Below are 18,580 nucleotides of genomic sequence, written 5' to 3'. Positions count from 1 at the left end.
AGCCCTGACAGAGGTAACTCTGGCTCTCCTCCTCTGGTCTCCACCCAGCTGGAGACAGCACCTCCCCAGTTAATCCAGCACTGTCATATTTGAGTGTCAACCAGTGCTGCCAAACCACAATAAACAACAAACTGACTGTCACTGAGAGAATGTGAGGGGGTGTCTCCCACTCACTTTCCAGTTCTTACAGTATTGCAATTACAGTTATTTTTGACATTTCTTATTCTTTTCAAGCCTGGATGAAATTGGCCAGCGGCTTGGAAGTTACCAGGAAAGAAGGAACAATTGGAGAAACTTTGACTCCCTACCACTGTTCAGTGTTTCTGGCAGTCAGGATCATTTATACCATTATTTTCAATTTTGGTTAAAGCCAATGCCAAAAATATATATTCATGTACAGAGCCGTTCATGCTCTAAAGAGACAAAATGATCATGAATGCCAGTTTGATTACACTTAAATACAAAACCATATATTTTCTTGGTCTTCTGAGACTTGGCAGCATCCCTAGAGAAAATTCTTTCCATGAAAGGAGGAGAGCCTTTTCTCAGTGCATCCACAAAATAAGCTTCTCAGAAGGCTGGTATCACAGTGAGGCTGACAGGATCCAGCAAGAAACCAATTAACAAAGGAAACTACATTAGAAAACAGAGAATTCAATTCTACTAAACCATTAGGTCTTTCTAGAAGAAAGAAACACTGACAATCACCAGTTGTAATTCACAGTCCCATGCTCCTGTTAGTGCAAAAGGTGGATGTTTCAGTATTGAAAGGAGCCTCCCAAAACTGCTGAAGTTGTAAACAAGCCTATATTGACAGAATGATCTCATTGCAGAACACAAATGTCTACAGGCAAGGTGGAATTCAAGGCAAGGAGAAGCTCTTTCCAGAATAGTTAATGAAGCTGAAGAAACCCCTGTCTCCTTAGGTTTCCTTCGAAGTCACTGAAGTAGAAAGCAGCTAAATGAAAGTGTGAGCTGCAATGGACAACAAAAGACAAACATGAAAACAGCAGCAGCATTCTAAATATACCTCTGAGTTATCAGACATCAGCATTATCAGTTGATTGTAGTTGATTTGCTCTGTCCTGTGCTCCTGAATTTCCCACGCTAGCAGCTCCCTTTCCTTCTCAGAACTGCCACCAAAGCTGCTTTTGCAACAGGAAGCAGAGAACAAGCCAAAGTCCAGTCCTGCCCAGCCAAACAAGTAAGCAGATTATCAAGGAGGTTTCAGAGCAGCTAGGACAATGTCCAAGGCAAAATAATTATTTCAGTCCTGTATCAGCTTTTCCAAAGAACAAATAGGGAAGCATCATAGCATTAGTTATTGAGATTTTCATAGAAAAAAAAATGCTGTAAATAAATCACTGTGGCTTCTGAGAAGAGTTCTTCGGAGCTTTTGGATGGGAGAGGTAGAGGTTGGGCTGTTTAAATGACTGTCTCTGCTGATCAAGTAAACATGTAAACATCAGGATCTGAATTGTTCAGAGCTTACGGCTTGACTGAAAACTACATTTCTAAAGAAAATGTATCTCTACAAAACTTTCTGGGTTAAGAACCTGCCAATCAATCGAATTTTTAAAAGTAGCTGTCAGAAGAACTGCTAGGGAATATGACCTTTCTATGTCAAAAGAACAGCCATGCATATAACATTAGATATGAGGAAGAAATTATTATCACTATGAGGGTGGGGAGGCACTGGCACAGGTTGCTCAGAGAAGTTGTGGATATCACATCTCTGCAAGTGTTCAAGGCCAGGCTGGATGAAGCTTTGAGCAACCTGGTCCAGTGGAAGGTGTTCCTGCCCATGGCAGGGGGGTGGAACAAAAGGTCCTTAAGGTCCCTTCCAACACAAGCCATTCTATGATTCCATTATTTGAATGGGTGACCTAAAAGTAAAGCCACTGATGACAAATGAATTCTAACAGGGAATGAACAGTGAGGTCAGCACTGTCAGGGTGATCTGAATGACCTGCTCTGTGCATGTACCATGTTAATGCAACCAAATGGTAAATTACACCCACAGGAATTAAGATTTAGGCACCTACAGCATGAAGGGAACATCTGCAATTCTAACTCCATTAATCTCTCATGGATCCCTTTTTTCAAATAGTGGTACTCAATTTGCCATTTTCCAGTCCTCAGACTATTTTAAGCAACTGCCTATACAGCACAAATAGTAGTTCACACATTTCATCTTTGAATTATTTTAAAGCTGTGTCATTATTTCCTTTTACTCACTGAATTAACAACTTTTGCCTGTTCCTCACCATTCTGCTTTCCTTTTAACCATTCTTAATTTTGATTCAGAGGTAGGATAGGGGAACTCTGCATTCCTCTGCTGCCTTGAAGGAATGGTCCTTAATTCAGTTCTGTGAAGACTATAAAGATCCAGGTCTCTTCACTGATGTTCCTTGTTCTTCATGCTTCTCTTTCTAAATTGGTTCGTCTTTTTGAAACTCAAAGCAGGTTGTGTTTTTACTGGTTTTAGCTTTGCATACCTCTATTTCTATTTCAGTTCTTAGGGTGATTTTTTTTTTTTAATTACTTTTTAAACCAGAACTGAGCACTCCTAAGGACACAAACTGCTCCTCCTCCCATGGGATCTTTGCTGGAGCATGATCTCTCTTATTAAACCATCAATGAACATGTAAAGTCTGCTCTCATCATGGCATGTGCCCAGTCTGCACAGAAGCAAGTGAATTCTCCCACTAAAATTTTGTTCCAGGGTGCCCAATCCTCCTCAGCGCACTGCAGTCAGCATCCCCTGCCATGCAGTGGGTAATATAGGCCCCACAATTAATACATCTTAATGAGACCCAAGCTTCAAGGCTTGGTGGTGTGTGCTCTGCCTGTTTGGTGGTGTGTGCTCTGCCTGTTTCAAAAGGGAGCAGAGAGCAGGGTCTTTAAACATGCAGCACCACCCAGCCACATTTCCAGCCTCCATAACCTTTCCCATGCAGTTTGAGGACAGGATAATGGACACAGAACTGCATGTGAATGAGACAGGCAGTCTTCAGCATAGCCATGACAGAAGTTGAGCATTTTATGGGATTAATTATCTGTAAAACATACAGTATTGTAGTAATTACACTCATGGGCAGTGAACATCATTATATGCTTTCTACTACTCTGAACTGGGGGATTCAACACAGAACAGAAGCTTATAATACAAAGCATAAGCTCAATAATATATCTTAGGTGAAATGGAGTTAAATCAACTTTATCCTTTTTACGTAACACAAAATGGAGTTCAAACAACCTTTCATGGCTTGCTCCAGCATGTGAAATAGTGCTTACCTACTTCTGAACACCCAAACCATTGGGGATGTTTCCTGATGTGCAAAGAAAAATGGATCTGACCATTACAAACAGCTGTCCATGACTATTCTCAGATGGAGATTGCACTCAGTAGAGGCAAAGCTTGATGATAAAATCCTTGTTGATAATGGGACAAAAAGAAATCCAAAACAGATGGAAAGGCATGCATCATTAATGTACTCCACTGAAGAAACTAAGCACCATCATACACTTCCCTTGGAATTATTGCAATTTATAGTAAGCCAGGGGGAAGAGCAGTTCACCTTTTGCTTATGGAAAAATAGAGAAACTCAGCAATTAGAACTGTAAGGGACATCTATCACTTCATTGCAGACCCAAGTTTAATAGCCAAGCACCCTTAAATTGTTTTTAATCCATTCTTCACACTTTCCCTGGGAAGTTGATACCACAGATTTGTCTGACAATAAACCACATGGAACAGGGTCTCCCAAGGGTTTCAACAACTCTCATTTATACAAACACGTGCAGCCATTTTCTTTTTAAATCTCATATATACATGTGTGTGTGTGTGTGTGTGTGTGTGTATAAACTGATTTCTAAATCACCTTTATCATAAAAAAAAAAAGATAACTATGCCATTCAGTTTATATTAGAGTGCTTTTCTAGAATTAAGTTGGTACATAAATCAACTGGTTTCTTTGTAGGCATTACCTCATATTCATACATGTTCATATCAGCAATAAGAACGTCTGATTTTCTTTTTACTCTGCCTTGTATAATTCAACTATTTCTCAGTCAGCAACATTTTAAACACAATATGTAAATTATATTGAGAAAGTAAACATGTCAGCAGGCCAGTAATCATACAGAAAATAGAAGATGTCACTGTCAAAAGTACCACTTTAAACAGCTGCCTGTTTAATCAGGATTGATGCTGATACCTGGTCAATATAATCTGGCAATGCTGACATAGCTCTTTTCCTCTCCATTCAGAGAGATCTGCATGTTTCCCATATTACATTGTTCCTCTTTCCTTTCAAACACCTAATCATTTATCTTGCCAAACTTCCCTTTCAGTAGCCTATTTCATTCTAATAAAATTCAAGAATTAACTTTGATAAGAAATTTATGCATTTGAAATTCGTAACATGCTACATTTTACTTTCTTTTAAAGAAAATATTTGATAGATGAAATTTAAGGCAAAACATCAGAACCTTACCTAAAAGCAAACAAATAGTTATTGATAGATTTAATAATACCCGCAAATTTGAGTTTTACATTGCATTACTGTCATTTGAGCAGACTCAAAGAGCTTGAGGATCAAAAGCTCATGACTCAGAACACTGTTCATTTAGCAAGGAGATACTAAAGAAATAAAGGTAGTACCAGAACTGGAAACTGTACAGTAGAAAAGGGGAGTGCAAATTTTGAGGAGCTGTAAAGCTGCAATACAAGATACAACTCTACAGTGCTCACAGTTCCCAGACCAGGAGCCCATAGCCCAAAGAACTGACAGTGGAGAGGGACTAAAGAGGTCACAGTAGAAGTATATATGTGTGCATAAAGCAGCCCAAATTCACAATTAGCCAGGATTTTCTGGCCATCATCAAGAAATAAGAACTGAATTTTACTGTGGGGAGGTTTCTTCTGGGCGTAGGGAAAACCATGGAGAAAAATAAACACTTCTGGGAGAACAGAGGAGAGAAAGGAGAGCTTGGGAACATTGAAGAGGTGGGAAGGTCTTAAGAGGATCTAGCTCAGAGTGGAGGCAGCCCAGTGTGCAAAGTGCCCTGACCAAGGCTGGCAGCACTGATGAAATGCAAGCAGGAATGAACATTCCGACCTTTGTCTCCAAGCCCTGGATTCCTGACTCTGTGATAAGCACTGCATGTATTTTCCTTGACAACAGCTCATCCATTAAATTACTCCAATTACTTCAATATTTAGAAAATTTGAGATGCAGATTTGCCAAAAGTACCTCTGCAGGCTTAACCACCTGAAACAAAAACATCACACTGCACCTACTGAGGCAGCTTTGTGTGAGAGATTCAGTGCATGCACCGTGACTTTGTGTAAACAATTCACAGCAGAATTCTCTGTGTTAAAGGTATGCAAATGCTTGTTGCTAATTTGAGCAAAGACAAATACAGAAACCATGTTAGACCTGAAGTTTCATGTTTTATTTAAACTCCAAGGCAGAGAATTTTAATTTGAAGTTTCACATAAAAATTTGTTTTCATGGACAAATTATGAACCCTGCCATAGGAGTTCATCATATAACTACTTTAAGTGTCACTATACTGTATGACCACATTAAAATAATGAGGTTTGAACATTCCAATCTTCAATTAGAGCTTTGAGGCTTCAAGCACTTAAAGAATAAATGCTGCCATTAACCTAGACCTTACCCCTCAAATATGCACCAAATATATTAACAATGTTACTGAATCATGAGGTCATTGTGAAAATATAAATCTCAATGGATTCCATCACAAAGCAAAATCTTAAGGATTTTAATAGGATATTATTTAAGGTATAAAATTAAAATCTCTCATTAAGTTATCTCAACAGCTCATTTAATTTATCAAGCTTAAAAATATTTTAAAGGTTATTTTAGGTTAATTACATTTCACATCCTTTTATGACAGATCTGAAACCCTGCACATCTTTCAATCCTCTTCTATAAACATTGCCCTTTGCCAAATAGCTGAGAGTTCACACTGACACATTTTTGCATACTCACGCTATAGTCTCAACATGACAGTGTTTTATATTCATGATGAACACAGAATCTTGTTTATTTAATGGAAACTTGGTCACTGCAATAAACAACAAAAGCAGAAGCCCCTCAGTCAGCAAGGCACCCTCTCAGCAAATTTGACATTATTTGTACTTAGTTGGCCACTTTCAGTGAAAGTGCTTTCAGTGAAAAGAATTCTGATCAATCCAAAATGCCACAATACAGGAATTATTCTCATTGATTCCTATAATAAATAATGTGGGAGGGGGAAAAAAAGAAGAAGCCTGGCCATTATTTTGTCCTTTGTGCTAATTTCTGTTCACAAAGGGAAGAACTAGAGATATTGACTCTTAATCAAGCTTGGTAATATATTGGTTATTCTGACTTCATACCTGATGTCCTGATGCTCTTACAGCACAAGGACTCTGCAGTTCCCACCAGGGAAGAGTCTGAAACTCACAATTAATGTGGAAATGCTTGGGTTAGCAATAATAACCCAGCAAGGGCAGGTAAGAAATCATGGCATGCCTCAGCTCTTAAACAACTGACTTGAAAATCTAAATATGAATACAGTCAGAAATAAGAAAATTATCCTGGCACACTATATACAGTGACTGCAGCAATAAATTATTCCACAGCAACATCCATTTGAGCTGCAAACATCTGCTAAACATTAATAAACTGAGATTTACAGAATCTCACAGACGTGCTTCATTTTCAGCTCTTGAGGTGACCAAGGGACTGAACCTCTCTGTACCTGAGCTTATCAAAGTTCACATATCAGCATGTTGCATAAGTCCCAGGCTTGTGTTTCACTTACAAGGCTACCCTTATCTCTGCCAAGAGATTTCACCTCTCCCACCCTGGTAATCTCGAGGCAATAAGGATTTTAGATTAACTCCTAGGAAAGATTCTGAGCTGCAGCTCTTCAGAGGTGATGCACACAAACCTCTGTATTCCCACTGTCCTGAGAGTGGTAAAATAAACAATCCCTGTGTCTCTGGGGCTGGAAAAGGATTGTTGGAAAGACACGTTGCATGGCTTGGATAAACCAAAGTGACACAGTGCAGGGAAACAGACCAAACAAAAAGTGGCAGCCAAACACGGAGGATTATGCTACTAATTACAGAGCATGTCCAAAGCTTTTGCTCAGTCAAAATGCTACAGGGGATTCTTATAAATGTCCTAAGGCTCAAAACAGTTTGCATTTCTGAAAGAAAGCAGCTTGAAACTTAAGCAAACAAATTATTTCATGTTTTAAGACCCATCCTCCTATTATCACATCCTAGGAAACTATTTCAAGAAGTATTACCAGCCACAGAAGGCAGCCATATTAAAATACTAAATGCAGACATCTCACTGTGCCTGTCTATGGAAATATCTGCCAGAAATAAAACAGCAGATTTTCAACTACTTTAAATTAAAACCCAGAACTTTTATTGTGTACATCAGTATGTGTTTATAGAGAGGTCATTGAGAACCACAGAACAACACTCAAGGAACAAAGCCTCACCCTTCAACAGTGTGTGTTCAAGACCTTCTGAATAACTGTATTTTAAGTTCCCCATAGCTCCCCAAGCAAAACAGCTAATTTTCCATGCACACTACAGCAGTTTCTCACTTTACACCTACAATAGTGCTGCTGTCAGGAAGAGAAGTGACTGCATGTGCCAAAAATCAATTCAACATATTCACAGACAAAAAAAATAACATGCAGCATCTGAAGATAATGAGAACTGCAATCATTCAAACTGACAGTCTAGTGCCTAACAATTATCACAACGCAAGTTTTATGAATTCATATTTCCTACAATGACAAGCCTCAGGTTACACAGGAGGGTGTTCACATTTTCTTCCAAAAATGAAAACCTTCTTTAATCCAATGCGTCCACTCCAAAATGGAATTCACTTAACTGAAGTGAGCAAAAATATGCTGACTGTGTTTTATGTAATATGCTGAAGTTTCTTCAGAGCAAGATGCTGACTGTGCTTTAGTAATATGCAGTATATAGTAAATATTACTTTAGTACAGAATTTATCACAAGATTTTTCTGTTCTTTACATGAATTATTCAGAATTAAGTTTCCTAGTGAAAAACCAATCAGAACTACCAGTTTTGGATGCCAGTGTGAAGCAAGTGTCCTGAATCTATCATGAAAACCCAGAGTCACAGCACATCCATTTTTGGTTTCCTACCAGAGACACCTTAAAAGCTGTGACAAAGGTGAGTCTCTGCAAGCACTCTAAACACTGCCAAATGTCTAGAACTTGCTCCATACTTCTTTCTCAGGCCCTATCCAAATTCCAAAATTGATAATGTCCCCAAAGATTCACCAACAGACCCTGCAGCATATGTCCATGCAAATATCTAATTAGTATGCATAAACTTAAGACTTCACACGTGGTTCTTAATTTGGAAATCCACTTACTTCCTAACTCAGGTTATTACAACTGCCAATTTAAAATGCAATTTCCATGCCTTCATAAAGTAATAAAATCCCTTCACTCATGCAGCCATAGTTCTGCTGTCTTTTCCTTTTCTATCAACATAAAAATATGAAATCCTACTTGTACAGTCAAGTATTGAATGTTCTCTACTCCCTAATAATAAACTAAAAAATGAAATAATTTATGACCTTCATCACCCATGACTTTCAGGATTATTCTTAAACAAAACTATTTTTATCTGTATTGAGAAACATTTCAATAGTCAACATGTTACCACCTAAAATGCAAACTAAAAGTAACATTATCCCTGACAAAACATTCTGGGAAAAGAGCAGCTGTGTGTTTTAGAAGACACAAATGTAAATGAAGTTTTCCCATCAGATTAAAGCCTGGGTTTGTAGTAAGTATCCACAGGAGGTAGCACTATGCACAACTGGCATTAATCATTTGTCCCTGAACTAGTGCCGTATTTTACAATTAAAAGAGGTTCTATCTAATTCTTTTGTGAGGAGGTGGAACTCTAAGCTCCATGCACTCACATCCCTGCCGGCACACACAAGGAGCAGAGAGGTGGATGCAGAGTGTGGTGGGAGAGCAGATGCTGTACCCGGTGTCTGCCCACCCCATTCCTTCCAAGACCTCATCCCTGAGTTTAACAGCCACTGCCCAGGTGTCTGCAGAGCACAAAGATCCTAAATAATAAACAGGATATAATAAATAAATAAATAATACATGCATTAAAGGGCTGGGGGCCAAGCAGGAGCTGCGGAGATGGAATTTCCCTTTGTAACTAGGAGGGGGTTTGAAGCTGGAACTTCTAGCTCCACTGCACTTCACCAGGCCTCTTGAATTATTGATTCCCGTACTGAACTGACAAACAACACAGGACTGAGGTCTCCTTCAGCTGCGGGAACCATCCCCGGCCCCGGCCCCGTCCCGCCCCACAGCCAGGCCGACATTCCCGGCGGGAACGCGGCTCGGGAGACGCCCGGGGCTGCAGCGCCACCGCCAGGCCAGAGGCCGCAGCGCAACTCACACAGCCGCCACCCAAAATTCACAATTTTATTTCTAGAATCGGCTACAAATAGTATTTGTTATTTTTTTAATCTTTTTTTTTTCGTAAATGTCCCAACCATCATCTCTCTGTTACCAGAAAAAGGATGCTGCAAACCACAGCACGGCATTACAAAGCGAATTCATGCTCCAGCTGAAGAAAAAGGCCAGTTATTAACAAGGGGCTGCTGTGGGACAGGGTCCCAGAAAGAACAGAGCCCTGCTGTAAAATCACTGATGGTTACTGGGGTTCTAACGCCGTTTGACAGAAACTCACTTGGATCGTGGAGCTCGCGGTTCCTGTCCCCAGCCCTGGCACACCAGCAGATGGCAACCCAGCTCCACAGAGCCCTGCACAGGCTCAGGAAAGCACAGCCCTTGGATTCCACTTCCACAGGCATTCAAAGGGAATCATCCACCTTGTAATAATCTCACTCACTAACTCAAACCTGTAGCCAATTAGCCAGGAACAATACACTTTAATTTTATTTTTAATATACAGCATCCTGCACAGGGGAAATATGCTATTAGGGGAACTTTATATATAAGGTACAATTGATTCTATTCCTAATATATCTAATATGAAATTTAAAATATAAAAAAAAGAGCAAACATTTAGAAAATGAACAGTCAATATTATTTCCTACATCTAAAAAGCATACCCCAACTTGGAGACCAAAGGTACCACGCCACAGTGTGAGGTTTGTCTGTTCCCAGCTCCCAGAACCTGACAAGCCAAGGCCCCAACATCACAAGAATGACCCATTCTCCCCATTCCACTCAGCATTGCCTAATCCACACAGCTTTGGGGAACTGAATGTTCACAATAAATCAGGCTGAGTGTTGTTCCACAGAGATACTTCAGTTGAGAGTTGTTTCAAATCTTTGCATTCGAGCTTTTCTACCCTCCAGATCATTATTCAAATTCTAAGAGGCTTGGGTCTTTAACCATTTTTTCTAGAACAAGATGAGGGAAAGACTAACTGCCTGGCACCGTGTACAATCACAACAAACATGCAATTATTTCACTTTGTTTCAACTTTCGCTCATTTTGAAAGTAAATGTAAAACCTTAAGGCATTTGAAATTATCCTGTGAGGATGAGACTGACCCTACAAGGAAATCTTACAAGTCTGGCATCAGAGGATTAACAGAGCACCAACTGCTTAGTCAGCAGCCTTCATCTCTGAGGATGAAGAAACAGCTCTGACCACATCCCATAATGTATCCCAGAATATAAGGAAAAAAGTTTACACTAAATAGAGCTGCAACCACCCAGCTGAAACCATCAACCTCATTTTCAAAAATTATGTCCAGTTTTTCAGTGCAAGGAGTGCCACAAGTTTCAGTTCAGTACTGGAAGCACCTCAGAAAATTCGAGTTTGTAAGTATCAAAAAAAGAATTTCAAAATCTCTTTCACAAACATATCTAACTTTCCACTGACAGGCTTCTTCAAACGTTTTCCTATCGCCACACTTGGCAGAAGGAACATGCATGGTTTCTTATTCCTGGAACATCTCAGACTTTTCCAGGCATTAGATGGTGAGCAATGCATAAGAGATGTAGTCCTAATTAATGGGTTGCACATTATCAGATATTTCTTTCACAAAACCCTGGAGAGGGTGCTTGAGATGCTCTCTGTGAGGGGCCAGGACATGAGACACACACAGAATCAGTCTTCACAAATAAAGAAGCATATTCAGCATTAGTGTAGTGCTCTAGTTAAGCATCCTGCCCTTAATAAAAACGAGGGGGAAGTCACCCCTTGCCCACCAATAAATGCTCACTATGGAATATTAGCACCTTATGGCATTGCTCCTGGCAATCAGTTTCATTCACATGGTGTTTTGTCAAAATTAACAGTTGCAAGAAAGACACTCCCAATCTACCTCTACAACAATCACAACCATCTCTTCACAAGGTCGTTTCCCTTTCTAAAATTAGAAACCCTCATGTTCTCTATGCCTTATTTCATAAGAGAATGCACCCACATAACTGACCTTTGCATCACCAGTGACAGGACTCAAGGAAACAGGATGAAGCTGAGCCAGGAGAGGTTTAGGTCAGATATCAGGAAGGAGTTTTTCACCCAGAGATGGCTGAGCACTGGAACAGGCTCTGCAGGGAAGCAGTTGCAGCACCAAGGCTGAATTCCAGAAGGGTTTGGACAACACTCCCAGGCACATGGGGTGACTCTTGGGGTGTCCTGCACAGGGCCAGGAGTTGGACTCAATGATCCTTGTGGGTCCCTTCCAACTCAGCATATTCTAGGATTCTAGGATTCTACTACATCCCTTAAAAAAAAACACAGTCCAAGGTCTAACTCTTTTTATGACAGGGTAAGATCTCAGATAAATACCCAAAATTAAGTCAAAAGAAATCTTCCATAAAATTGCCCTTCTGTTCCTTAAATGTGCACTCCATACATATTCCCTGCACCCATTTTTTTTAGTGTGTTTGGGTCTTGACAGCAGGAAATACCACTGAGCTGCCCACAATGATGCTTTATGTGTTTTCCTCTGATTACTTCCTCAGCTATCTTAGGGATTTAAAGTCTTAAATAGGATACTCCCCAGCAGAATTCAATCTCATAGGATCAGAGCCATTCGTCTTAAGGTAGATGATGAGCTGAAGGTCGTCCTCTAAAATCCTCACATATATTTAGAAGGCACACAGATCAGATCAACACCTTCCACTCAACAACAACAGCACTCAGCATTCACTCTGCCCTGGCTTCTTTCTCAAGTCAAGGACCTAGTGGCAACTGCTGTGCAGGCACATTAATCCAGATTATCACACATGCACAAGCTGAAAGATCCATCCTGCCCAACAATAAATTGTGTTTATATAGTTTAGCAAGTTAGAATTTTATGTATTCCCAGTTCTGGAGTCATTGCTGATAAATAGCCGAGTTATCAGGCTTGTTTCAGGAGCTGAAAACTAATTTCTTTAGATTCGCTATTGTTAACTTACCTTTTAACTTTGCAAATATTTTTAAAGAGCAAAAGAATGCAATTTAAGCACAGTAAACAACCTATAGGATTAGTAGTGGTTAGAAATATTAAAAAACCCACATTACTGAATGCCACAATGCAATTTAGCAAAGGAAAATCTACTGACACCTGCAGACCCAAAAAGAGGGAGCAGAAACAATGCACACAGCTTTCCTGGATTTCCTAAATCACATTCCACTTCTCTCCAGCTATCCAACTACTGCATTATAACAAATAATAGAAGAATTAAATGCTCTAGCAGTCAAGGCTAGCATATTAAAATGACACTCTGCATTACTGAACTTACTCATCTCTTAATAGAGCTGTTCTTCAAAGGAGATTAATTATACTGGCAAGAGACCTTTTGCTATTCTAATTTGTGAAACGTATTTCAATACCACAAGCATATTAAAACAGCTGCAAACATGTAAGTGGCTCCAAAATCTCAGGACTCACTGCATTTAATTAGGTGTTCATCTTGTGATGTTCTTTAGTCACTGCTTTTGAAACCCACTTCACATAAAAATTGGTAATGCCTAGGCTTAATTAAGTGCAACTGTAATGAAACACACAGCCCATCATAGAATATACAGAGATAGAAAAGTGACCATATTGTTCAACACCTAAACACCATCACAGAAGAACAAAAACTGGATTTAGAGATTAATTTCTCTGCCTTACTTAGGAAATAGAGAATTTTAAATTGTTTTAAAATAACTCGTTGACATTGTGTTTCAGATCAGAACATTTGATAGACAGCACAAACACTGCCATGACAAACTGAAAACACAGGATATAATATGAGTAATATGCAGAATTGTAACATGCAAACATCTGCAGCTTGCTGAGCTGCACACAGCTGTTAAGCAACAGCCTTGTACTCCAAATTAAATATCTGAGAATTAGTGCTTTGTTTTAAAGCACAGTTATTTTCATTAACCTAAGCTATGAAGCTTCAAGGCATTTATCTGCCTCTAGAGAACAGGCCTGTGTTTTAACATATTGCATTTCTAATCCCCCTCAGATAAATACTTACAGCCAAGTTCATGTGAGCATTCTCCCTTTATGTTACCACTGAATTTAGAAACATTGGTGAAAGCATAAATTTAAGGCAAACACTGAACAGGCACCAAATTAAGACACAACACAACTAAACCAAATCAGAAGAATTTCAATATAGCAACAAGTCTGAAAATGTCAAGGCTACAATTACTTCATTGTGAAATCAAAATTAGTTGTAACACAAAAGTGTGACTTTTTGAACCTTAAAGATTTAAGTTTCCTCTCATAACCCGGTGGTGCCAAACTGTCTAGGAACTCCCAAAAAATTCTCAGGGCTTTATCCAGAATTTAAAAAAAGAATTAACTTAAGGGGTCATTGCTTCTAAGCAGTCTTACAATAAAACATAAATTTACCCAGTTATCTGCAGCACTATAAGTAGCACACACCAAAATTCCTCACTTGAGTAAAACGTGTTATACAAATAACATGTAGATGTTCAGCAAAAAAAAATTCAACTTTGGCTTTAATCTACTACTTACCAACAATTTCTGTTGCATATATGCCTGCTCACAAGTAACTGTCTTTTTCTACCCTTGGATTTTTCTTGTCCTCACACGTCACTGATTTTAGAATTTTATAGATAATAAGAAAAATTTACAAACAAAACCTTTGTTCCTTTTTGTGTGCAGTTCAGACTTGACTGTAGCCACCTGAGTGCGTGTCCCCATACAGAACACTCTTTTCTTAGAAAATGTTAATTTAGCAGATGCAACATTCCTTGAAAATATTTTCCCAAAAGTTTTTTACCAAAACCTCTCGACAGAAACCACAAAGAAGAGCATTTGTCAATTTCAGCTCTTCAATTACTTGGACGTAAGGGTTATCCCTTTCAGATTCATCCCCCCAGCTATTCCCTAGAAAATCAGACAGAGGCAGATATTCAGAAAGCTGCCTCCCAATTAAACTTGTTTGAAATGGTTGGGTTCCCATGCTCACATCTCCTAGATTTCCAATGATATAATGATTCTTCAACACACATCTTTTCCTACTTTCTGTCTAAAGCAGGATGAACATATTCTCTTCCTGGCTCACCTTGCAGCCTAAAAAGTCCCACAGGAACAAACTGCTGCTTTCACTGAGCAGGAACAGGGGAAACAAGGTAAAAACTAAAGCACAGGATCCCATCACTTTTTATAGCACAAAAGCACCACGAGTATTCATTCCCAGAGGCACTCACCAAACCAGCAGTAAGGGAAGGAGCAGATTGTCCCAGAGACTGATTTCTCATGCGGACCAGGTTGGAGGTATCTCCAGGAGGCTGCCACAGCGTCTGCCCCACTCCACTGTGGACACTATTTGATAAGGGAAGTAGCTGTTTTCCTTTAAAAATAAAATCAAAAGACCATCAGCTTGTTTCTAAACAAGTCTGCAAGTTCAAAGTACAAAGCTGAGAACAAATACTGCATGGGAAGAAAAAGCAATTATTAAAAAAAGCAATTTCAAGATTTTGGTAGGTTAAAATTTGTAAGAGCACCTTACCTGTAAATTCATTATGCTTGATAACTAACAATTTCCAAAAAAATCTACTTTCCATTGTGAGATAATGGGGAAATCCAAACACCTTGTAAAAACAGACTGCTATCACTTTTTAAGTTTCCATATTCCACTCACTTTAAAAAGGAAACAATATTTGCCCAAAAAGAAGGCAAAATCTCTTTAGTATAATTTTTAAAATTCTTTTGAAAATTGATTCCTAATTGTAAAATATTGTCTCTTCTAAGTAGCTTGGTCATGTAGACATCCCCACTTTCTCCTACCACTGGAACACTGAGCACTGCATTTCACACAGCTGTAACATAATATAGTGTATGTTTAAATATTGTCTTGCTTTGAACAATGGATGGATATTTTTTGCTCAACACTGATTTTCTAGTCAATGCAACGCTCGTTTTTGAAAAATGTCAAGCAGTAAATTTCCACAATGAGAAAGAACCAAAGTCAAAGTAGGTCATATTTTGACTCCACAGAGCTTGACAGCTTCCTTTTATGTACAATGTCATCCACAAAGAAAAAAGAGAAGATATTTCTGTGGTTAAAAACACATAAGTGAAGAAGTCTGTGAATCTGGGTTCAGTTATTAGCTTCCACATGACTTACTCTGTAAGTTTGGTCAGCCAAGCCCTGTACTGCAATTTCCCCATTGCAAAATGGAAGTGGATAATACCTCTGTTCCTTAAAATTAGGACTATGGGACTAAATAACCCACTCTCTTCCAACCATAGTAAAGATTCTTGCATTCAATGGATTACTACATGCTCAGGAATCACAGGGGACTGAGACATTTATTGCTGTAAGTAGCAGGAAGGCTACACCTTTAATCACAAATAAGCTGCAGAAAGACTTGTTCTCTCAGAGGCAGAAAGGTGTTTACAAATTCAACTGCACCTCAGAATTAAATGTGAATTATTACATTCATTCCATAACAGTGGCTGCAATATTTGGAAGGCTGCCACATAATGTGACCAGCCATGATGCTGGGGAAAGGCGTGGAGTGGAAATGGTGTGGTTTTTTCTTTTTTTAACTTGTTAAGATTCATTTTCTGTGATAGTTACAGGCAATGGGCCAAGTATACACCAACAGAATGAGTCCAAGTGTATGAGAGATGAGCAGGCCCAACTTTGTCAAGCAAACAGAGACACAACATATTAGTATCCTCTTCCTGGTCCTACTCAAGCTGCTTACAGCTGTGGCCATGATTTTCATGGCTTGATCATTTTCAAGATAATGTATAAATACAACAACTCATCAGCAGAGACCTAAAACCACAGAAATGTACATTGCTGTATTTATCCCTATACAGCACTAACAAAGATATCCTGTAATAGCAAGTCAAATAATATAATTATCCAGCAGTCTAAAATACCCATGCTTGAGGACAAGAATAATTTTATTTAAATCTCTATAAGATATGGTTATCAATATCTCCTTTTGTTCCACAAAACATGAATCCAGAAGGGTAGAATTCCATCAAGTGTCAAATCTCAGCCAATCAGTCATCTGCATTCTTCAAACTTATTTGATTCTGTGACAAAAATTAGCAGGAATCATTTTAAGGATGGAACTTGAAGCTAAAGCCTTTCCCTGTCATGCCTCAAGTTCTACACACATTCCAAACACCTACACTGAAAATATACATCTAAACCTATACATTTTCTCTACCCAGTTGGGTCAGACTGATCTTTTTCAGGCTCTTTACCCCTTCCTGAATCAGGTATAGTAGACTGAAAAGTAATCAAGATGAACCAACAGGTTCTGGAGAATATAGAATTTCTTGTTCTGAAATTACAATCTCCAAACAGAAAAATTATTTTTAAAAGAGAACAAACCATCCAGTTTTTCTGCTTCCTCCTATTTACTTTGCTTCCTTCTAGTCCAAGGGGAAAAAAGCTACAGTACTAACTTAGGCCATTGAAGTCAGTCAACAGCTGTGTGGTTCATAAAGTTCTGTTCTCCTCTAGTGATTAACCTACCTTGGAGAACGAACTTGCACATGTACAAAACATTATGAATGTTTCCATTTTTCAAAAACTATCCACTTACTACAAACAAGACTCTAAGCCAAGGCCAAGCCAAAATAAAATATACATCATTTACTGCTTATTTATTTCTATTACACCTAACATCTCAAACATGAAAATATTTATCTTCCCTTGATGAAAGATGGATGTATTTTCACAATCATATAAATCAAAAAAAGTGGTTTCACCTTCTTCCTCTTTCTCTCCCACTGAGAATTTTCAACTCTTCCAGTTCTTGCACTAACATGCAAATAGGCAAGCAGCCTAATTAGGAAGGAAATGGGCTGCAACTTAACCCTACAGAATAACAGTGGCACTCGGGCATATCAGCTCCTTCATTCTAGACTGATCATGCAGCTCTCTGTGCTCTATTCCAGCACCACAGACTCTGATATGAGTTTTGAACAGCTGTGAAACCATCCCCTAGCCCAGTAACAAAGGCTTTGAAAAAAAAGAAAACTACTGAACTTGGTCCATTTTTGGGTAATTACTTGCCTATGCTTGCTCCAATGATTCTACAGCTGACAAACGAAATTCAATTACAAGGCTGAATATCACGTTCACAAGAAAAAACAAATTTTACATGAACAGAAAAAAACATTACGTTAATAACATTTTTTACTTTGAATGACAATTTCCTACAGTGCTTTTGAAGCCAAAAAGAAACTAAATAGTAATTTAAACATGATATAAAAGTCAGTCTCCCAGTATGAAACAAAAGGGCAAATTGGGCAAGTTTACATTCAGTGCTGGTGTTAAAAGGGGTAAGAATACACCAATGTGTCACCTAAAGTTCCACAACTCCATTCCTTAACTTTGCATATTAAATCCTGGGTTTTAACTTTTCACTCTGGGCAATATAAAAAATTTCACTCTCAGTCCAGTCTTTTTCACTCTTCCCTACTGATATTTCTTTTTGCATCTTTCTCTTACATCAAATTTTGTATGCCCTGCCAACAAGAGGTCACCTTACCAATGACTTACCAGTATCTTCTATTATGACTATTATGCCAACAATGCTGGATTTTCTTTAATACTAACCAAGTGTCATACTCTACAAAATGGCATACCTGACAAAGAACTTGCCAAGCTACCTCTTCGTAGCTTGCAGTCATCTTGACTTAGCTGACGGTGGAGCTTGGTTTTGCCAGCAGATGAAAAGATGTCAGGATTGCTGAGCTTCCTGCAACGCAGGGGAGTGGACTCTGTTATCATCTCCTGGAGGAAGAAAAAGATGCAAAACTTTGTTAATGCCAGCCAAGGATCCCCTGTCTGAAACATGCAATCTCCAAAGCATGAAGGAGACTGTTCAAAAAAATACAAAAAAAAAACCAAAAAAAAAAACAACCAAAAAAACCCCCAACATTTAACATCCCCCTCTTTGGTGCCCCACAGCTGCACAGAAAGCACATCACAAGGTCCCTGTCAACTCTGGTCCTTGAACACCACTGCTGCAAGAAATGCCATTAATAATAGTCAGAAAA

At 38.9% G+C, this 18,580-nt stretch overlaps 1 protein-coding gene across 3 annotated transcripts in view; it reads right to left on the bottom strand.

Annotated features, from left to right (window-relative positions):
- Positions 1 to 18,580, bottom strand: part of MAST2 (microtubule associated serine/threonine kinase 2) — a 187,161-nt gene that overhangs the window by 148,535 nt on the left and 20,046 nt on the right. For all 3 annotated transcript variants that reach the window (XM_058029787.1, XM_058029788.1, XM_058029789.1), the window contains exons 2-3: positions 18,167 to 18,314; positions 14,755 to 14,897 (exon numbers count right to left, since the gene is read on the bottom strand). In XM_058029787.1, the coding sequence (XP_057885770.1) occupies positions 14,755 to 14,897; positions 18,167 to 18,314 (291 nt within the window). The remainder of the gene's footprint in view (positions 1 to 14,754; positions 14,898 to 18,166; positions 18,315 to 18,580) is intronic.

The sequence above is a fragment of the Melospiza georgiana genome, chromosome 9 (genome assembly GCF_028018845.1).
Source record: "Melospiza georgiana isolate bMelGeo1 chromosome 9, bMelGeo1.pri, whole genome shotgun sequence".
In the NCBI taxonomy this organism is placed as follows: domain Eukaryota; kingdom Metazoa; phylum Chordata; class Aves; order Passeriformes; family Passerellidae; genus Melospiza; species Melospiza georgiana.
The sequence above is the reverse complement of the archived record's forward strand: the minus strand, read 5'-3'. Positions and strand labels throughout refer to the sequence as shown.